We start from the raw sequence: 20,409 nt of genomic DNA on the forward strand, positions 1-20,409 counted from the left end.
CATAGCTTAGATCTAGAAGGAATTCTCGATCTGAAAAGGAACAAACTTAATTTTCGCATTTTTCAACTCATTCTTTGTCAGGTAACCACTAACAAAGATTTTTAAATGTAAATCTCGCAAGCCAGGCCGTTTAGAAAAAGCCACAATTTTGTTTATGCGCGCGCGCTAATTGTGCGTGATATTCTGCGAAGAAAGGATGCACTATGCAATAGTAGAATACTGGGGAATCATCTGTAATAATTTTCGAGCTCAATCGGATAGTTTGTACCAGGATAGTAAAATTCGTTGTGAGAATGTTCCCTTTCATCACTCATTTAGAAAAAACCAACATTTTCAGAAACTGAATTCTTTCCGTCATTAATTTTAACTCGCGTCAATTTTTTCGGGGTCTTTGCGCGTCTCTTGTAGGGCTGTACGGATTTTTACTGCTCTATAACTTCGATGCGTATGGTACACATACCGGACCTTTTTCTGAAGATTTTCTTAGGAAATAACGCGCCGGGCCGTACGGGTCATATGACAACAACTGTTTTACAACTGAAATTTTCGTGGTCTCTTCCACAAGACACACCATTCAGTCAATGCATGTGTTAGCTGCACAAATTGCAATTTTTGTAATACTCGTGTACTCACTGGCTATTTCATCCCATCAGATCACTGCTACTCTAACTACATACGTAGCTGGCTTCGACAAAAAGAAGTCTGATGTCAAGTTAAGATAACCGACGTTGTAACACGTTGTCGCTTAATTGTTACTACTTTGGACGTGGACTATAAAGCGGACAGTTTTGATCTTACGTTTCACTGTCACTTATAGAATCGTTCGATTGTCCGCTACTAACCAACTTTGTGTCCACATGATGAAATTTACAGCCCAACACCGTAATTTTCAAAATTAGAGTTCAGACTTTATTAACGATAGTTTGCCACAACATTTAGGTAACAATGCAGACGAGTTACCTTTTGATAAAATTAACCCTGCGGAGGACTTCCCGTATGACTACTCACATTATTTTAATAAGATGATCTTTGGTCATAAACAAAAACTACCTTATTTTACTGGCTAAGTAAAATGAAGCAAACAACAAAAGAAAACAAATATGCTACAGTTTGCAGACTTTTATTTTAATCCCCTGAGAAATTAAACAATAACAACTATAAATTTAAATCACACAAAATGGTAAAGCTGTTAACCAGGGGCTAACAGGCTAGGGCGTTTGCGCAGTGACCCCAAGATTAAGGGTGCATTCCTTTGGGGTGATCAGGACCAGGATCAGCGATCCATGATCACTCGGATCAAGGTGCAACAAAGGAACCGACGAGCCCTTACCCAGAGTGGGTTCATCAGCTCCTTGGATTCGCAATAATCCCAGTGACTGATCCAGACGATCACAAAGGGACGCATCCCTAAAGCCCTCTCCAAACCGGAAATGTTTGACAACAGAACACGATCAAACACTGTTTGGTGACCAAACATGTTGATGTTGTACTGAGTGGCCACACGCTATCAATTATGTTTGATCACCGTCCAGACGAGCAAAATGTTTTACAATGTTTGATCAAATGTTTGTTGTAGTTCAAATTTTATCAAACACGATCAAACATGATCAAACAAGGTGTCCAAACGGGAAAATGTTTGGTCACCAAACAATGTTTGGTCGTGTTTTATCGCCAGACATTTCCCGTTTGGAGAGGGCTCAAGGACAAAATGTGACCCCCACCCGACCACACGCCCCTTAAATCTAGGCTTTTAACCTTCAAAACGCGTTTCCACTAAAACATGCTCAGTGGAGCTGTTCAGAGTACAAGTTGTCGTCCTTAAGTGGAGACAAACTTCCTCGCTATCCAACCTTAAAGAAGCAGTCACGTTATTTTGAGTTATTTTCTCCATGTACAAAATTACCTTTAAATTGAAGGAAACCGGCGACTAATAGTTTACTAAGATAGAAAAACGCCAAAAAGATAATAATAACCCAGAAAGAAACAAGGATGGTTAAGGATGGAGAAGATTAACTCGGATTACAAACAACGAACTTGAAGAATTTAGGCTTAACTTTTCAAGATTCGCAAACCGTGACGTGGCTCCTTTAAGATGGGAGTCGTAGCATTCTTTCTGAGTACACTGATCTTGTTCTTCGTCGAGACACTCCTCAATATTAACCCTTGCCTATTTTCTATATCAGCTACTTTATCGTTTAGTTACGCTGTGTAAATTACAAGGTTGTTTTACGTTTGAAATCTCTGCAATCTACACCACAAATAGAGACAAAAATAGTAATAATAAAATACACCCATGCTTTCTCCAGTTATCACATACAAAACAAAACTTGTTTCACCTGCAAATTGGTGATGTAAATGCTTTTAAAACTTGCATCATCATTCACGTGAAATTTTCAACGAATTAGACGCTCCGTGAAAACCCATCCTGCCATTCACACCCGTTTCAAATACATCTGTGATACGTTACTGGCCTACAATCTCTCGGTGGTTTTGAAAAATCTTTCTCGACTGGAAATGGTGTGAAACATTTCACCTCAAAATAGTAGTCGAAACAACAATTTTTAAAGCGAAATATACGCTATATAACCTTAGGCTGCGTTATGGGATACCTGTAAACTAGCAAACTAATTGACTAAGAACAACGAGAATCCGGACAAAGTTTAAAAAAAAATTGCCATTTAGCAATGTGTACTGATATGTCATGGTATTTCATGCTGTTCTTTTTTTTTTTTTTAGGTAAAACAATTATTCCACTCGCATTTGTTGGATGCGATGACATCAGGAAATAAGGCTTTGCTTTGCAAACGCGCCGGTTGATCTGCAGCACTTTAAAACCTCTATTTCGATTCCTTCTTAGGGCTAGAGGCATTGCTTGAGTTGTCAATTTATTGTTTCGTTTGGCCAATTATAAGGAACTCTCTAAACGCTGCAGGTTGGCCGAAACGCGCTCTCGAGCTATACTTCTTAGTATTCTTCCTTATAAAACATCGCGAGTACAATAAGTCGATAGCTTTCGGTTTCAAATGTCCTTAGGTTTCAATCGACTTCGCAATTCCAAACTGGCGTTTGGACGTGAATCAGACAACAGAAACCTAGACTGTGCAGTTGTATTCGTGTTTTGTTTGTCATAGAGAAATCCGCAATCATCTTGACTGATCTTCTACGTGTAAAAGATAATTAAAAACCACTGATTTGTCCTGTAAACAAACAGAGTCTTTGCTCTTGGTTTCTATCGCGTTAGAGTCTATCGGTCCATCCAACAAGGCCTCGTCAAGATTGTACTGTACGAATTGTATCGCGCAAAACAAGAACTAAAAAAGCTACAACGAACACTACCTCATTGTTTACTCTGCTCCTTCTTATCCTCTAAGGCCCAAGTCAAACGTAGAACTTCACATGAGACGAACTGTAAATTGCAATTTGAGTCGATCCAAACGGGTAAAGCTTGACCGTTGGCTCAAACGCCGAACTTAATTCGAATTTAGATCGCCCAACAAGTTCTATCCGTCTGCTTCAGACGAATAAAACGTGTTGGTTGATCTAAATTCAGTCAGGCGAACTCAGATGAGTCAAACGTCGAACTTATCATGAACTTGATTCGCTCAGTTTAGCTCGTCTCATGCGAAGTTCGACGCTTGTTGACCTGGGCCTAAAACGACTATTTTTCAAAGCTGTTAGTAAACGTAACTCTAGTTATTCAGTTTTGTCCCCTTAAAACAACATTTTAGCTATTAAATTTTATAACCGACCTGATCTTCTTGCTGCGGTCAGGACACCTGATCGCGGCATATTCATGGCAAGAGACAGCGATGTAGGTCTCTTATGCTGATTACGGTTATGGTCTAGGTTCCCGGATGCGTTCCACAAAAGCGCTACTCTAGAGCGCTTTGAAAGGAAAGGGCATTATAAAGATTTATATTATTAAAAGCTTACAGAACTAAGAATGCTATTCAAAGGAAATGTTGCAAAACCAAATAAGATTATCTGCGTTAAGCGAATTAAGAATTTGCTATAAATCTACGGCCCGATGGAAGAAAGAAAATATGAATGACTTTTTTTCGCTACTGACGGCCAAAATGACATTATTTCTGGCAATCAAATATAGTGTATCTAAATTTCAAACAAAAATCGATCCAAGAAACTATACCGTAACCTTCAAATTTCAACTTACGACAAGAAATTTCAACTTACAACTTAATACTTCAACTTAATCTTAAAATGTCAACTTAGAACTGTTTTCACTTTTTGCAGAGGTTCTTATGACCTAGTTCCCAGGCCAACACTTGACACTCACGGCTGCAGTATGCCTCCTCACAGTTACCGCATCTTTTTAACTTTTCTCCTTCTCCGCCGAGACAGTTGCCACACCGACGGATCGGCTCCATGCCACACGTACTACGGTATTTGACCGCGATCTGTAATTTTTAAAGACAATCATTATTTACCGCTACTAAAGCTCTTTCGAGAAACAGAGGTTCATACGTTAACACGACTCAGGAAAGGTGGAGGTCGAAAATAGCTTCGCGAAAAAGCAAAGTAACACCATCACTTCTCTACGTTTCTAATCTCTTCTGAGCACTTAAATGAACAGCTATTGTACACTTAAGCGCCATACATGTACGTACACACGCTTTGCTCAAGTTGGCTCTAGTCAATAGCAACAGACTCCGGTTAAAAGAGTGGGAAAGTTTCATTACGCTTGAATGGCGGGAAAAGCTGGTACATGGGACACCGCGGTCGAAAAGAGCGGGAAAATTATGTTTGAATCGGAAAAAAACGAACGTGGACATTGCCACGAGAACTAAGACGACTTTACCAACTGACAAATAACTGCATATAAGCCTAAACTAGTTCTTACCTCCCAGTAATAAGACTGAAAATTATTCACACCAGGCGTCTGGTGTACCTGAGCTGCCTGGTTTCTTAGACAGTACGAGATATCATTCAGTGCTCTGAAGTGGTATCCTAACTCCGTGAACGCCTTGGAACGCCGGAACATTGTTTTTACAAGTATTTTGTCCGACTCTTCATTGTCTGAAAAATAAAATGCGAAATATCAAAAACAGGTTATCAAATAGGCACCATTCAACCATTGTGAAAGAGATGTTTCTCAACTTTGCTCTTGTGTTTCTTGACGGTGTATAATCACATCTTATGCATTTTTCTACGCCGCATGTCATGTAAGGTAAGGTAAAGGTTAAGTCGCATTCAGAGGAAGCTGATCCAGACAGCCGGAACTTATCCTAGTTTCCGTAGCAAAGGGCGACTAGGAACATTGCTACTAACCCAGGATGAGGTGCTAGTCCATCGCAGGCTACAGCGCCCCCTCCCCCACCCCCCCGGCCCCCCTGCCAAATCTTTTTTGTAAAATTTCTTTAACAGTCTGCTCCTAACCATACATGTATGTAATCTTTAGTGGATGGTAAAATTGACAGAGCAAACTACAGAACACAACATTGTGACCCCAGCTACATGTAGGACTGGGACAAGAGCCGCTGTCCAGCAACCACTATGCCTTCACGTCTTCCCCATTTACCTCAGCAAATTACTATTTTAATGCCCCCTTGGATTTGAAAAATTGGCTCTGAAATCATCAAAGATTCTTAACAAACCTTCAAGGCATCTTGCCATGGCCTCATTGCAGTCACGCAGGGCGCTGTCCCAATCGGAGTTGTTTAGGTGGCATTGCGCACGGTTACTATACAACACAGCTGGTAACACCCACCTGCAGGGAAGACGAAATGGTGTTTAACGGGAACTTTGAAAACTCAAATTGAAAATAATGGAAAAAAATAATGGTCTGGTTTTGATGAAAATTGCTACATTAGTCCACTAGATAATGTCTCCATCAGTTTCTCCGCAGTTGTAATATATGATCTTTCTGTTCACTTGCATTAGTGCACTAAAAGGATGCAATCATGCCTACAAATGCACAGGCTTTTCAAGACTTCAAAATGAAAGACGTTCCAGCAAACTAAACATTACACGTATTAATTTATATCTTCACCTCTGTGTTCTAAATTTAAGTATCAGCAAAGGTACATACTCAAAAACTTTAGTACGGTTTTGACCAAATACAATATGCAGTAAAATCCCCCCAAATAGTGCTCTTTTACAGAAGATCCCACTCTCGTTACTAGTAAAAGTGAGTGCATTCTACGAATAGTAAGTCCACCACAGTGGGGTGCACAACTCTCGTCTCGTGAGAAAGACTCAGAAGAAGTGCAAACTTAAAATAAATTAGTACAAATTACAATCATAAATCAGAAAACTGATTTATTTCTATCTACATCTACACAAAGCTTGACAACGATAAAATCTTCCTTACCAACGACTACCATCTTTTCTTGCCTTGCTGACCTCCAAACAGTGAGGCACAAACTTTAATGCTATTGTGTAAAGTCTCGCTGCATCGTTAAACAAGCCTAACTTGAATTTTTTGTTGCCTTCATCTTTTAGATTCTGCGCAGTGTCTTCATTTCGGCATTGAAAGAAATCTAAACGCTCTTTTCCAAATGCGATGTCTTCCTCTCTCCATTCTCTGGATTACAGTAAAAGGTGGCAAAAAATTAATATATTTGACTGTATGCACCTTGGTGAAGAGAGGCACTGTGAGAGTAAATAATTGCCTTGTCCAAAAACACTTCCTTTAAAAATAATGTCCCCTACCAGCGCTTGAACACGGATTGCCCAATCCAGAGTTTAGTGCACTGAACAATAGGCATCGGGCCCCACACATGATGACTAATGCAGTACTACAAATAGGGGAGGTGCAGTGGCCTCATGGTAAGTGAGCTCGACTCCGGATCAATTGGTCAGGGTTTGAGCCCTGGCCAGGGACATCGTGTTGTATTCTTGGACACTTTATACACTTTACTCTCGCAGAGCCTCACTCCACACAGGTGTATAATGCAGTTAATGCTGACATTGACCCTGTGATGGACTAGCATCCCATCCAGGGGGTAGTAGAAATACTCCTAGTTGGGTAATGCTACATGGAAACTGGAGATAAGCACTGGCCTGATGCGCCACTTGGCTTGTGTGCAGACTGAGTGCTAGAACTTACCGGGTAAGTAACTAGACATTTAAAGCTAAACATGGCAAAATGTACAATGTAAATGTTCCTGGGAGTTGTTACAAACATTCTACAATCCTTGTCATTACTCACTTTTCACAAGTTCTTTTGAGAACTTTCTCTATCTTCTGAGCAAGACTAATAGCTGGTTGCTGGGAGATAAAACAACAATAACAATTGAATATTTTTTGTACTCCAGAAGGTCACTAAAAATATTTTAAAAACACTATGTCACACACATGTAAATCAATTTTTAATACATCATTATGGATATTTTAAGAGGCACTCCAGCCAAGTGCTTGTTTCAAGCAGAAACACTATGGTTTCTGGTACAATGTATACATGTATGGTTGTGACAAATGAAAAACTCTACCTGATGACATGTGATGACCAACGTGGTACTCTTGGGAGTAATGCCACACTTTATCAAGTTCTTAGCCTTGTCTTCAGACTCTGCCAGGTTTGCGATGGCACGTAACGTTGGACCTTGAATCTGTAGCACAGAAAAAAGGACTAAAATTGACTAACTGTTAGAAGTAAGAAAAGTTATCAATAACAATGGATGGAAAAAGAGTCCCAGAATTGGGTTTCCAGAACACAAAATGGGGGTCTGCTTTACAACACTGTTCTAACCCACCATCTGTACCCTCATCATCTTCTCCCTCCCCCCCCCCCCACCCCCTCTACCACCACCAGCCCCATCTTAATACATCTTATTTTTAGATTTGATGTTTCTATCTTAACTTTAGGAATGTTTTCAACTTAAAAGGTGTACTGTAGCATGTTCAGATTACATCACAGATTTAAACAAAACTCCAAACATATTAAATGGGGATTGTAATTTCCATTTCTATTTTCGAAAAAATATATTTCTTTGATCTGACATTTTTTTCCCTACAAAGTTGTAATCAGAGAATGTTTGTGGAGCAGGGACAGTGCAGTGGTGAGAGCACTCGCCTCCCACCAATGCAGCCCAGGATCAATTCAGGCCTGGTGCCATACATGTACAAGATGTTGGTTGAGTTTGTTGTTGGCTCTTGCCTTGCTACAAGGGATTTTCTCCATGTTCTCTGGTTTTCCTCCCTTCACAAAAACTAACATTTCCAAATTCCAATTTGACCAGCTGAGAGGATGAGCAAGAAACCAGCAGCTGCATACATGTATTGTAATTTAAAAAATTGTATTGAGTTTCACTGATTCTATATTAACTAAGGTACATGGTACATGCATAGGGCAACCTTAACTTATTTGGGAGTTTAATTACATGTACCTATTAAGAATTAAGGTAAACAGTCAATGTTGGGTTACATTATCTAAAACAGTAAATGTAATATCTAATATCAATGTAAGAAACCTGGTTTACCTCTTTGTGATAAGAGACCATGTACCTTGCAAGTGTCTGCAGGATTTCCTGCAATAAAATATAACAACATTTCATTAATACCCATGACAACAGAATACTACAACTACAAGTGCAGTTCATACTGTCTATTGTACTCTGCATATTTAACAGTTTCATGACTTTTTTAATAGTTAACCTTTCCATGTTTACATAGTTGATTATCGGAATCTCACCTCACTTTCCAATATCTTGTTTCGGCATCGACCATCATGAGTGGACAGTTGCAATATCACCTCCAGATATGCATTCAATGGCCCATTATTAGACAAATGTACTGTATAGAAAAAAGAAAGCTACATCTAGTAATTCCCAGTTCTTACAGTATGTATGTATTCTCACATACATACATGTACATGGACATAGGTTAGTCTTACCTTTTGGTTGGGCTTTCACTACCCCTTGGTCAGTTTTTACTCCACTTAGAGAAAAGATGTGGGTCACCTTAACAGTACTTGTACCATTTCTCAGAAAAGAGCTTACATGCATTTTATCTTGCAAGCTCAAAAGAGGGTGCATACATGTATCTGCATCAAGAAGCCTGAACTACAGCAATGAGTGAGGCCAGGGCCTAAACCCAGACGTACTAAGCATTAGGTCATCATGCCTCTTGCTTATTAGGGACAGAGAAAGACAAACACAGAGAACCATGGTGCTTACTGTCTTCTCTTGCATGTAGGAATTATGTGAGAAATTCAGAAGAAAGACAAATCATGGCTGACCTCAATGTACAGTACCCTTATAGCACTGTCATTGAAACAGAACAGGGGCACTGAAGTAACAAGAGTACTTATTGGTACTGAGGCCTTTATCAAAATAGTGCCAAAGCATTTAAAGCTGACACTTTTGGAAGAGAAAGCTGCTAAATTGACTAATTGAAAGGCCATATGCAAGAACGTCCCCTGGATTTTTCGGCCATTTTTGAAAGTGCTCAAAACTAGCTGAATTTTGGCATGTGGGCTTTGTTTCACCTGAGAAACATTGCTCTGAAGTTTTTTTTCGCTGGGTTGCTTTTCGTTCTCGGGAAATAACGTATGCAAAAAAGGCACACAGGTTGGAAAAACTGAGTGGTTTATTGCATACACAATATCTCGAGAACGAAGTGAACTTTGGTGCAAAAACTACGGGACATTGCTTAACATACCTGAAAGAAACTGCATGCGAAATTTGGAGCGTTTTCGACAAAGTTCACTTTTGATTAAAATACTTGACGCCTTTTCCCGCCGAGTCCGTCAAATAAACGAAGCCAGGCCTTTGTTATGATAAACAGAGCCAATCCTTTGTTATAATAGCCAAGCCAAGCCTTTGTTGTAAGTCGAAGTCTTGCCTCAGCTTATTATAACAAAGGATCGGCCCGCCGCGACCGCAAGGACTTTGATTTTACTTAGAAACCCGCAAAATGTCAATTTCACGCAACTTATATAAGCTCAAGTTTGTTGATTTCAGGTCAAAAGTGGTTAAAATGTTGACTCATGTTAACGCGCGACGGCAAGGATGTTGATTTCTCTTAGAAAGCAGCAAAATGTCAATTTCACGCAACATAAAAGCTCAAAAATGTCAATTGTAACATAACTAAAGCAAAGCGCCCACTCTGATTGGTTAATTTAGCGTCTACTATTTGCCCATGGGTGTACGCTGCTGACGTGTGTGCTAATGTTTACAAAGCAAATCCTTTGACAGACATTGTTTCCAAGGTAATGGCTGACGTCCCTCTCCCAGAAATGCGAAACTGTCTTCACAGTTGTGTGAAGATGAAACTTTATTGCGTTACTGGTGTGCAGTCAGTTGTCATGATTGAATTTTCGCGTGCTTGTTTTCTCTTGTCATGTAAGACTACAGGAACATTTTTTTGTGATGTAGCTCAATAAAAGGACTTCTGTTGTTCCCATGTCTCAATGCTATGTTATAAAACAAATGGTAAGGTCATAGTGTGTACTATTGAGTTATGGATGCACTTGGGAGGTTTGCTAAGCACTCAAGAAGCTAGAGTCGCACGAGGCGATAGCCGAGTGCGACTCTTATGCTTCTTTCGTGCATTTGTTAATTTTAGGTCAAAAAAGGTTTAAATGTTGATTTCATGTTAACCTGTGACGGGAAGGTTGTTGATTTCACTTAGAAAACAGCAAAATGTTAATTTCACGCAACATATAAGCTCAAAAATGTTGATTTCAGGTCTAAAGGGGTAAAAATGCCAATTTCATGTTAATGTGTGACGGGAAGGTTGTTGATTTCACTCAGAAAACAGCAAAATGTTAATTTCACGCAACGTACCTGCATAAACTCAAAAATGTTGATTTCAGGTCTAAATAGGTAAAAATGTTGATTTCACCTGACACGTGACGGAAAGGATGTTGATTTCACTTAGAAAACAGCAAAAAATGGCACTCAACCGAAACATCTGTCATAGAAACAACCGACACTATTCTTAAAGCGATAGACCAGAAGATGTTGACTTCGGTAGTGTTCTTAGACATGAGTAAGGCATTCGACAGCGTCAACCACGAAACCCTAATTTTGAAGTTGCGAGATGTAGGCGCCTCAGACCCAGTTATCCAGTGGTTTGGTAGCTACCTTAATGATAGACGACAAGTGGTTCGAATCCATTCAACATTGTCAGAGCCCTTGCCCATAGTCTGTGGCGTTCCTCAGGGAAGTATACTGGGACCACTTTTATTTAGCATTTACACAAATGATCTTTCTTCAGCACCACAGAATTGCAGCGTCCAGAGCTATGTGGACGACACTAAGCTAGTTATATCCTTCAAAATGAAAGATACTGTAAACGCCTTTGCTGACTTAAGAGTTGATTTGCATAGAATAGGCCAATGGTGTTCCAACAACCATTTATTGTTGAACCCAAGCAAAACTAAACTCATGGTGTTTGGCAGCAGGCAAATGCATTCCAGACTGGACACTCCCAGCCTCACCTTCATGGGAAGAGAACTCGTACCGGAGCACACCGCTAAAGATCTTGGGGTGATTTTGGACAAGAACCTGACCTATGACGAACACATTACCAAAACTGTCTCCTCCTGTATGTCTTGTCTCGGTCAAATAAGCCGCACAAAGCATGTTTTTGACAAATGCACCCTACTAACTATTATAAATACTTTAGCTTTTAGTAAACTTTTTTATTGTTCGAACGTGTGGGCGAATACATCAAAAAGTAATATAAATAAATTACAAGGTATTCAGAACTTTGCCGCTCGAATTGCGACCAGTACACACAAATATGATCACATCACACCAGTTTTAAAAGAGCTTAAATGGCTACCAGTCGCGACTCAGTTATATTTCAGGAGCGCTATCATGGCCTACAAATGTCTAACATCTCGCGTGCCGGAGTATCTGTCTTCCCAGTTCAGTAAGCGAGGAGAAATAAGCGGACATGCCACAAGAAGTTCACAAATGCTGAACATTCCTCTTTTTAAGTCTGCCAGTGGTCAGAGAACGTTCTACTACAGAACAGTCAGTATCTGGAACTCCATGGATAGCGCTCTAAAAACTCTCGAGAAAGTATCTGCTTTTAAGTTTTATCTTAAACGTAAACTTATTAAGGATTTTATAGATTTCTAATTCTAGTTAATTAATCTTAATGAATCTTAGAGTTTTTAAGTAGTTTTAAATTATTATTGTATTGTCTTTGAAAAGCCTCTAAAGGGAAAGTCAATAAAGTATGTATGTATGTATGTATGTATGTATGTATGTATGTATGTAGCAAAATGTTAATTTCACCCAACGTATAAGCTCAAAAATGTTGATTTCAGGTTTAAATAGGTAAAATATGGTGGTCGGAAAATAGTGTTAACATCTGGAACTTACTTTGGTTATCTGGGACAATGATTATCTGCACTGAACAAATAAACATCAAATAAGCACTTTTCCAAATACAGCAACGTCTTATATGGCTAAAAATCACGAGATAAATACATGTTTTTCGACAAACGCGATCGTAGCTTTATGTCACACACCGCCTAACAGATTATCAAATTAACCCTTCTGCGCAACGTACAGGTCTTCATACATCTGCATGTCTGCTGATCCCAGAAGTTCAAAACACTACAAATCATGCTGATATGAAATAAAATCAACGCAACCCGGATCACAGATCCATGTTACAATCGATAGCTACTTGTTGGCCATTATTATCTTTAAATGAAAAAAGCCGAAACAATATAGTTACCAGTTCGAGAAACGCGAGCAGAACATGATCACAATGCTGCCTGAAAAGGTCTTTACACCTCGCGCGCGGGAAAACATGACAAAAACTAGTTCTCGCTTTCCAAACTTTGACACTAGCAACACTTGGCAAATGGGCCACAACTCACGAGAGGGTATTTTTCTTGGGCAAGAACTGCTCTTGGACTTTGCTGCCTGGCTCGATCTGACTTCGAATGCCGAAAACACGATTACGGTATATCAGCTGCCTTTGAAGTTTCAGAACACATTTTGATTCTTTAAAACGTGCTGATGACTTACAGGTTTATCGAGGCTTTATGATGCCTCTCAACCACCAGGCAGGCATACAAGGTACTTTAACAAAATGCTTAAGATATTAGTTGACAGAGCTCTAATGCAGCACATCTCTTTTTTGTTCAATGGTATTTTGTTTGACGCTCCATCGATTCATGTGTTGTGCTCATGTCACAATAACCAATGTAAACAATCTGTTCCCAGATTTCCGCTCTATATACTATTTTCCTTTGACTTTAAGACAGCTAAGATTCAGTGGAATACGCTATAAACAGTCTGCCTGTTTGCTGTTCAACAAAATAATACAGTGTAAGAAGGTTTCTTTTGTTTTTGTTCAACAAAAGATCTCCAAAAGGTGCCGCTTGGAAAACTGAGTTTTGGCATACGTTATTTCTCGAGAACGAAGAGCGCCCAAACCAAAACAATTTCAGAGCAATGTTTCTCAGGTAAAACGAAGCCTACATGCCAAATTCAGCTATGTTTGAGCACTTTCAAAATGGCCAAAAAATCTAGGGGACGTTCTTGCGTGCGGCCTTTCAATTACAGACAATGTGTTTAGCAACTGAGTGAAATATTAGACATCTGCCAGTTGATAAGTTCACCTAGTAAAAAGTATAATTTGTACATGTATGTACAAGGATGTCACTGCAAAGGTGACAAGTTAAAAGTCGCATATAGCAAACCTCCATCCTCCAGGTATGTCATGAGTCCATTCTTGTCAATCATTTGCCAGCTGAGCTCCTCACTCAGGCACAACTTGCCGACGATCTTCATGCACATTGCTGCCATGTTACTGTCATTTGCAGTAACTATTGGTGTTTGAAACCATTTTACCAGAGCCTGCATGATGATAAATACATGTTATTGTACAATTTAGAGACAAAAGAAAAAAAAATTCGCAGAGATTGAAAAATTCAATAAGCCATAACTTAGTTATAAAATGCAAGGGAAATGTCTTGACTTTACAGTATTTTACAAATTGATGTACTTTCTGTTTCTCTTCCTTCAACCTTCATTGTTCTGGTAATGGAAAAAGACTCACCTTCCATACTATTTTATCTTTAAAAACCAGTTTTCTGTATCGATCACTCTGCTCTGCAATCTATGATACAAAACAATGCATAACCTTACGCACAAAATAATATGCTGCAAATTGTTTGATAAAGGAATTAATATACGTTGTACATGCTGTAACTAAATTGTATCAGCTCTACAAGATTTCAACCTCTTAAGGTTATTCCCCATATTGCATTACACATTCCTACTGTGCATAATTTCACGCGTGATTAGCACGCGCACACTAAAAAATGGCGGCTTTTTCTTTACAGCTGGACCTCGCCATAGAGGTAAATCATCATTTTTTCTGTTGTTTTGAACTGAGTAATAAATTCCTCTGTGTAAAATAAATATGGACCAATTCTCAGTGTAGAACAAAACGCAATTGTCGGAAACGTGAATTTAGCAAGCAATCGTGACTACAATCATGGTGCTATTATAAGGATTTATATGGGTATAAACAAGGTGCTGTTGCTCCTAAACGAACATGGGGACCCCTCATTTTTATTTCAAAATTTAAGTTCCTATAATATAAACAATCAATAGGCAAAGTTTCACAAAAATCTCAGTGCAGGTTCTATTTCAGTGGAATGACCTTAAGGTTTATTTGTTTCAACCTACATTTATTTAATTTGTTTTTCTTTCAGTTTTTGGGAGGTTCTCAAAAGAACAACGTGCACACCACCCACCTCCTCAGTCCTGAGTCCAATAATAGAGAACATTGCATTGTTTGTAAACTTACTACCCAGGATACATGTCACTGAGTATAAAGCACTTGTTTGTTTCATTTCCTTTTCAAATTTTGTACATGTAGCTACTTTAAATTATTTTTTCTTTCATTTCTGTCTAAATCAAAATTTCCTGAACATTACTAATCGTCACTGGACAAGGAACCAAAAAAGTGTTACTGATGCAATTTAACATTATAGGGTTTGTTGAAAGGGAAAATTACTCTGAAAATTATTCAATTACACTTGAGTTAAAATTGAGTCTCTGTTACCCATTTCATGCAGGCTTTTAGCCAGATGGGTTTCTGGGCATCCAGAGGATGCCCACTTTTAAAAGGAAAAATTTTGTTTTAAACATTTTTCTCATGTTACTTATATATAATTATTTGCTTGTTTCAGCTTTATCCTACCATGCATTTTGGATGCCCACTCTTCTTGACTAAAAGCCTGCTGACAAAATTGTATAGATTTTGTTTGAAAGCACCCCCGTCATTGCTGAAGAGAGGTTTTCCCTGCTCACAGTGGAGAAGGTGAGAAAGTAAACACTGTCTAACTTACCTGAAGAATAATTACAGTTCCTGCCATCTGCATTTTCCAGCTCCAAGAACGTAACACATTCAATGCACGATCAGCAATGGACGGCACCTGGATAACTTTGAAATTTTCTTCAGACTGATCAAACCGGTCCTCTAAGACACGTTTTTCATATGGTTTAAGTTCACGTCTGTATGCCTTGACAATCATTTTCTGGCAATTGTCTTTCAAAATCAGGTTTCCAATTTTTGAAAGTGCATTTAAGAAGACAATTCTGTCACAAGCTTCATGTTCCAGGCAACACAAGGTTTTTAACGCGCACACCGCAGGGTAACAACCCAAAAGATCAAGGTCGGCATCACAGAAGTCCAAAAGAGCTTCCACAGTATTATTTTCCATGATTTGGGTACGATTTGTTTGAGTGTAATGAGGCAGGGTTAGAATGTGCTTCAAGACCATTAAACTGTTAAAATGAGCTGCATTCCATGGTTGTACATTCTTTTCTGTACATTCATCAGGACTTCGAATCCATAAAAGTCTGACCACAAAGTTAAGAAGATTTGTGCTAATCAGAACACTAAGGAGGATTTTCTTCTCAGGGCTCCCTGTTTTCTGTAAGAAGAACAAGACAACAAATAATAATTATAAAGAATTTTCAACAAATACATGTATATGTGTATAGATATAGCTTATCAGATGTTTTGGTGTGTAGTATTGCTGTATATTTTTACGAGTTGTGCCGTATTTTGACGAGCCTGTAGGGCAAGTCAAAATACAAACAGTGAGTAAATATATACAGCGATACTACACACCAAAACATCTTAAAAGAGATTTATCATCCAACTGCTGTAGTCAATAAATTTATCAGTGAAAGAGGGAGAGTGTGATAGTTTTGCGTGTGCATGCCGACCTGTCCGGCAAATAGGTTTTCTACTGTACAAATAACTGTACAATATCGCTGTATATTTGTGCTGTTATTTGGACGGTATTCGCCGCGGTTGGATAATGAGTGATTGTTACTGACAAACTCATGATACAGCAAGAGTGTGGAAACTACACATACATGTACATGTACTCACAGGTAAACATTTTGATGGATACATGTATCTTCCATAAGCAGACACTAACAGCATACCCTTAAATACTTTTAGAAAAAAGCCCAAAGAAACTATGCTTGCTAACTGGTTTAAGTTGTGTTTCTGTAACTCGATAGAAGCACAGAATTGAACTAGCATGAGCAGTTGACGTAATGATGGTACGAGCAAAGAGAATTTACATTTTGATGATCAAAGTAAACAAAATGTTTTCTTTTTTCGAAACAAAATTTTCTCAAAGAAATAAAAAACATGTTCTCTGTGTTTCTATCGAGTTATAGAAGCACTTGGGGAAGTTTGCGAGAACTTAAAAAAGCTGAGGAAACACTAACCTGTCGGCTTGTGTTCCCACAGTATTTCTCATTCTCCCAAACTTCCACTCGTGTTTCTAATAAACAATTACCTTATGAGCTCTCAATTTCTATCACGTATAGAAATCAAGAGCAGATAATCCAGAGTTTTAGTATAAATCTACTAGTTGTTCAAAACTCTATCTCATTTCTCTTTACAAACACTTCGAAAACCCCACGAAGTGGCCGTCATTTTGTTAACAAGGGCACACTGATATGCTACCCACTATCTGTCACAGAATAAAGAGTGGGTAGCGCAGCCAATCAGATAACAGCATTCATGATAGAACGCTAGTAGATTTATACTAAAACTTGATAGAAACACGGTACACGTTTTCTATTTCTTAAATATTACGATGTGTAGAAGAGTGTAACTTCTACACGAAATTTTAGGTAGGCATCAGAAATTTCATGAAATTCTGTATCTAACCTTTGATACATGACTGTATATCCTCTCCATGAAAAATGTAGAAATTAAAATAAAAAGATAAATGTACAACTATCCATCATCTACAGAAGAAGATAGCCTGGCACCACCACAGCCATGTTTTCCTTTATGATCTTTTATTCATGAGTACTGAAGTAGGAAAACAGGTACTTTTACGCTTGGCAAAGTTCCATGCAGCATGTCTTGCTAGAACTTTGGCATGTAAATACTGTTTTGAAACATGTTGAAGAGAGCACTGCTTATTAGATAACACACCAAGGCAACACACACAAAAAATCATTTGCAATGTTGTTTCAATTGATGTGAAAAGTAGGATTTCATTCCACACGTACTAGTACTGAGTGCAATACTTATAATATTGATGAAGTTTAGTTTCAGGCTAGGCATTTTTTCTTGCAACTTGTCACATAAAATTATAAGACAAGAGAATGGGATTTTTGGAATATATATTTTCACTCTACAAACCAATTTCCTGTTTATATCAGTGAAAATATTTCACCAGCCTTGGTGCATGCATATTTGTACTTTGGCAAGACTAACCAAGCCTGATGTGTTGTTGAAGGACATCATAATTGATAAAGGTATTAGGTATTTAGGGTACCCAAATAACAGCCTAAAATGTGTTGATATCAGGCTCAGTGACTTGATATCACAGGAATCAGGGCAGTAGACATGGCTGATTATTGACTAACTACAATGCCTAAAATGTACATGCAAGCTCGCATGTAAGAAAACAGCAATAAACTCAACCCAATCCCAACATAAACTGCACATTCCGCCTGGAAGATGCACTATCGATTTGCCATTTCAGTTTCCGCAACCAGTAAAAATTGCTATTTACAGTTCTTGATATTCATAGAACGACCATTCATAGAAATCCTTGGCAGTTCAAATATTCATTACCGTGTGGCTAAATATAGCATTGTTATCAAAAATTATACACTGTGAGTTCGAGTCTTTCACAGTTAAACGTTCAAAATTCGTCCACGAAACCACAAAGAAGTTCACTATGATGAAAATTCCAATCTGCTCCTCAAAACAACAGTCAGTATAGCACCCGATATCACCAAATTATCAAAATTTTCACAAGATATTCCTGTAAGTTTAACTTACACGTACGCCATATTTTCACACCTTAATTATTGAGCGCGTGAGCCACTGCGATATACATTTTTTTCAAGCTAACTATCACAAAAAAGTTAACCATGCTTCTTTATCTCACGAAGGAAAACCTTTCTGTTTAGGTATTTTTGTTAACTACTTACCAAAGTGGGTGCGTTTTCCACCAGTTTCACCATCTCGTAAACCGCCTTCAGCTGTCCTTCACGAAGATTCCGATCTCGACGAACAGTCAGTTCTACCGCTTCTATTGGACTCTCCCCGCCTGCTAAATACTTGAACAAGTCAAGAATTTTTCTTCGCTTTTTCTTATCCAGCGAAATCCCCGTCTGAAAGTACTCAATAACGCTTATATCGATCACTCCTTCCCCCATTTTGGAGCTGTCTTACTGTTCTTCAGCTTCTTTACAACCAACTTACGGTGCTTTCCTCAAAGTCTTTTACCCAGATCGTCTCGGGCCTTACATCCGATAAAAGTCTGGGCACAGCTTGGGCACTGCATAACATTTATGGTGGGAGGGTGGGGCTGCTTTAATATATAGTTGGTCGGCTACACTGATTACACCCTGTGCAAGATTCCCCCATTTCAGAGATTCCCTATTTTATTTCCTTATTCTTCTTTTAGATATTTGCTATTTTAGAAATTCCCCGCTTGCCGTCCCGGTACCTTGTTCCCTGGTCTCGTTTTCCAGTTCCTCAGTGCCCCCTTTGACTATATTTTTGGAATCACTTAGCATTTCCCTAGAATTATTTCAAGAAATTTCTATGAAAATAATGTAAAAATGCGTCACTGACAACTTTTGAAGGAAATTAAAGTTCTTAAACATACCCGGCAAAAATCATACTGGAATCGACTACAAAGTTTTTACGGAGAGGCTCACTCTGTTGTATACTATTTCGACATGAAAGGTACCCTTTGGTATACCTTTGATTGAAATAACTAAAGGTACCCAAGTTTCACATGTTTTCATAACCTGGCCCGTATCATGAATAAGTCACCAAAAGAGGTCTTCAATTCCTCTTCAGTCATTTTCACTGATTTAGTGCCTCATAAAGTCTTAAATTGAATTTTTCGAAATACTTTAATTAAAGGCCCTTTAAAATAACTAAACGACAGATTTTCATAGCTTTCCATTTACCTCGACTTGTAAAATCCCTACCGCTCTATACAGGCCTGTCCCGATTTTGCTCGGCAACTCCAGAGCAACTTTTGGCGTTTTGACTTAACTTTTTGCGGTTCTAGCAATCTCGAGCAAGTTTTGCCTTTCTAAGCAACTTTTGAGCCAAATATAAGTTTAGAGCACCGTATCGAGTACGAAAAAGTCAACGATTTCGTAGAAAACTTCAATTTATGCGGATTTTTTTTTTAATGTTCACCAACCTTTTGAACACTCCTTTCACTTGACAAGGTTTCGCAGACCTATTCTATTGTTTTGTTCCGTTAGACTTAAGAGAACCCTTAAATTTCGCCCATATTTGGGGGCAACTCTTTAAGGCTAAGTTTCAGGCTATTTTTTTCTTGACCGATGTTAGCTATTATTGTGAAGAACGAAAAATAAGGCTTTTAATTAAAGTTTATATAAAAGTACAGTATAAAAAAATTTAGGTAGCAACTTTTTGGATTTTTGGCGATTTTTTGTCAATTTTCGGCATTCCATTAAGCAACTTTCCAGCATTTTACGAGTACGATCGGGATAGGCCTGCTCTATATACCTGAAACCTGAACTGAGCTTTCCTTTTGGGCAGAGCCTCCCCGTCCGGTCCGTATAGGGCATTACAGGTACAGGGAGTACCGGAGTATCCCTTCTCGTGAGGGGTTTGGCGTAAGCGATCGAAAATGTGGATAGCTTCCGCTTTTATACCAAGCGGCTTTAATGTCTTCGAAGCTTTGACGTCTCTGGCATAAAAGCGGCAAAAACGGCCAACCTCTCCCTTAAGGTGGTATGGTACCCTCAATATGGACCAAAAAGTTTGTTTAAATATGGTTAAGAAAGATCAATTGTGTGCTATTGCACTCAAGAAGAGAAATTAAATTTCTAGAGTTTTACTCAAAATGGTTGCTATGGAAACCAGCCACAGCCTTTTGAAGAGTGTTTTATAGTATTGACACCAACACTTCCTGCTCTTTTACAA

At 38.7% G+C, this 20,409-nt stretch overlaps 2 protein-coding genes across 2 annotated transcripts in view; one reads left to right on the forward strand and one right to left on the reverse strand.

Moving 5' to 3' along the window:
- LOC145481889 (lactadherin-like) overlaps positions 1-20,409 on the forward strand; it is a 490,145-nt gene that overhangs the window by 58,045 nt on the left and 411,691 nt on the right. The gene's annotated exons all lie outside the window — the stretch shown is intronic.
- Positions 1,105-18,754, reverse strand: LOC145481847 (uncharacterized). Its single transcript, XM_081460406.1, has 12 exons — positions 18,423-18,754; positions 15,290-15,877; positions 13,990-14,049; positions 13,631-13,787; positions 8,651-8,751; positions 8,439-8,486; positions 7,449-7,568; positions 7,169-7,227; positions 6,329-6,541; positions 5,613-5,725; positions 4,859-5,034; positions 1,105-4,415 (listed from the first exon to the last, which is right to left on the reverse strand). Exons 1-12 carry the CDS (start codon positions 18,648-18,650, stop codon positions 4,239-4,241), a joined length of 2,040 nt encoding a protein of 679 aa, XP_081316532.1. The 5' UTR covers positions 18,651-18,754; the 3' UTR covers positions 1,105-4,238.

The sequence above is a fragment of the Orbicella franksi genome, chromosome 3 (genome assembly GCF_964199315.1).
Source record: "Orbicella franksi chromosome 3, jaOrbFran1.1, whole genome shotgun sequence".
NCBI lineage: Eukaryota > Metazoa > Cnidaria > Anthozoa > Scleractinia > Merulinidae > Orbicella > Orbicella franksi.

What these genes read in the sequence shown, in the direction of transcription:
- LOC145481847 (XM_081460406.1), bottom strand. Translation starts at nt 18,650, where the DNA reads ATGGGGGAAGGAGTGATCGATATAAGCGTTATTGAGTACTTTCAGACG. An exon ending in GAACTGTAATTATTCTTCAG is followed by an intron (nt 14,050 to 15,289) that starts GTAAGTTAGACA and finishes TTTGTATCATAG; the next exon opens with ATTGCAGAGCAGAGTGATCG. An exon ending in TTCAGTCTTATTACTGGGAG is followed by an intron (nt 4,416 to 4,858) that starts GTAAGAACTAGT and finishes TAAAAATTACAG; the next exon opens with ATCGCGGTCAAATACCGTAG.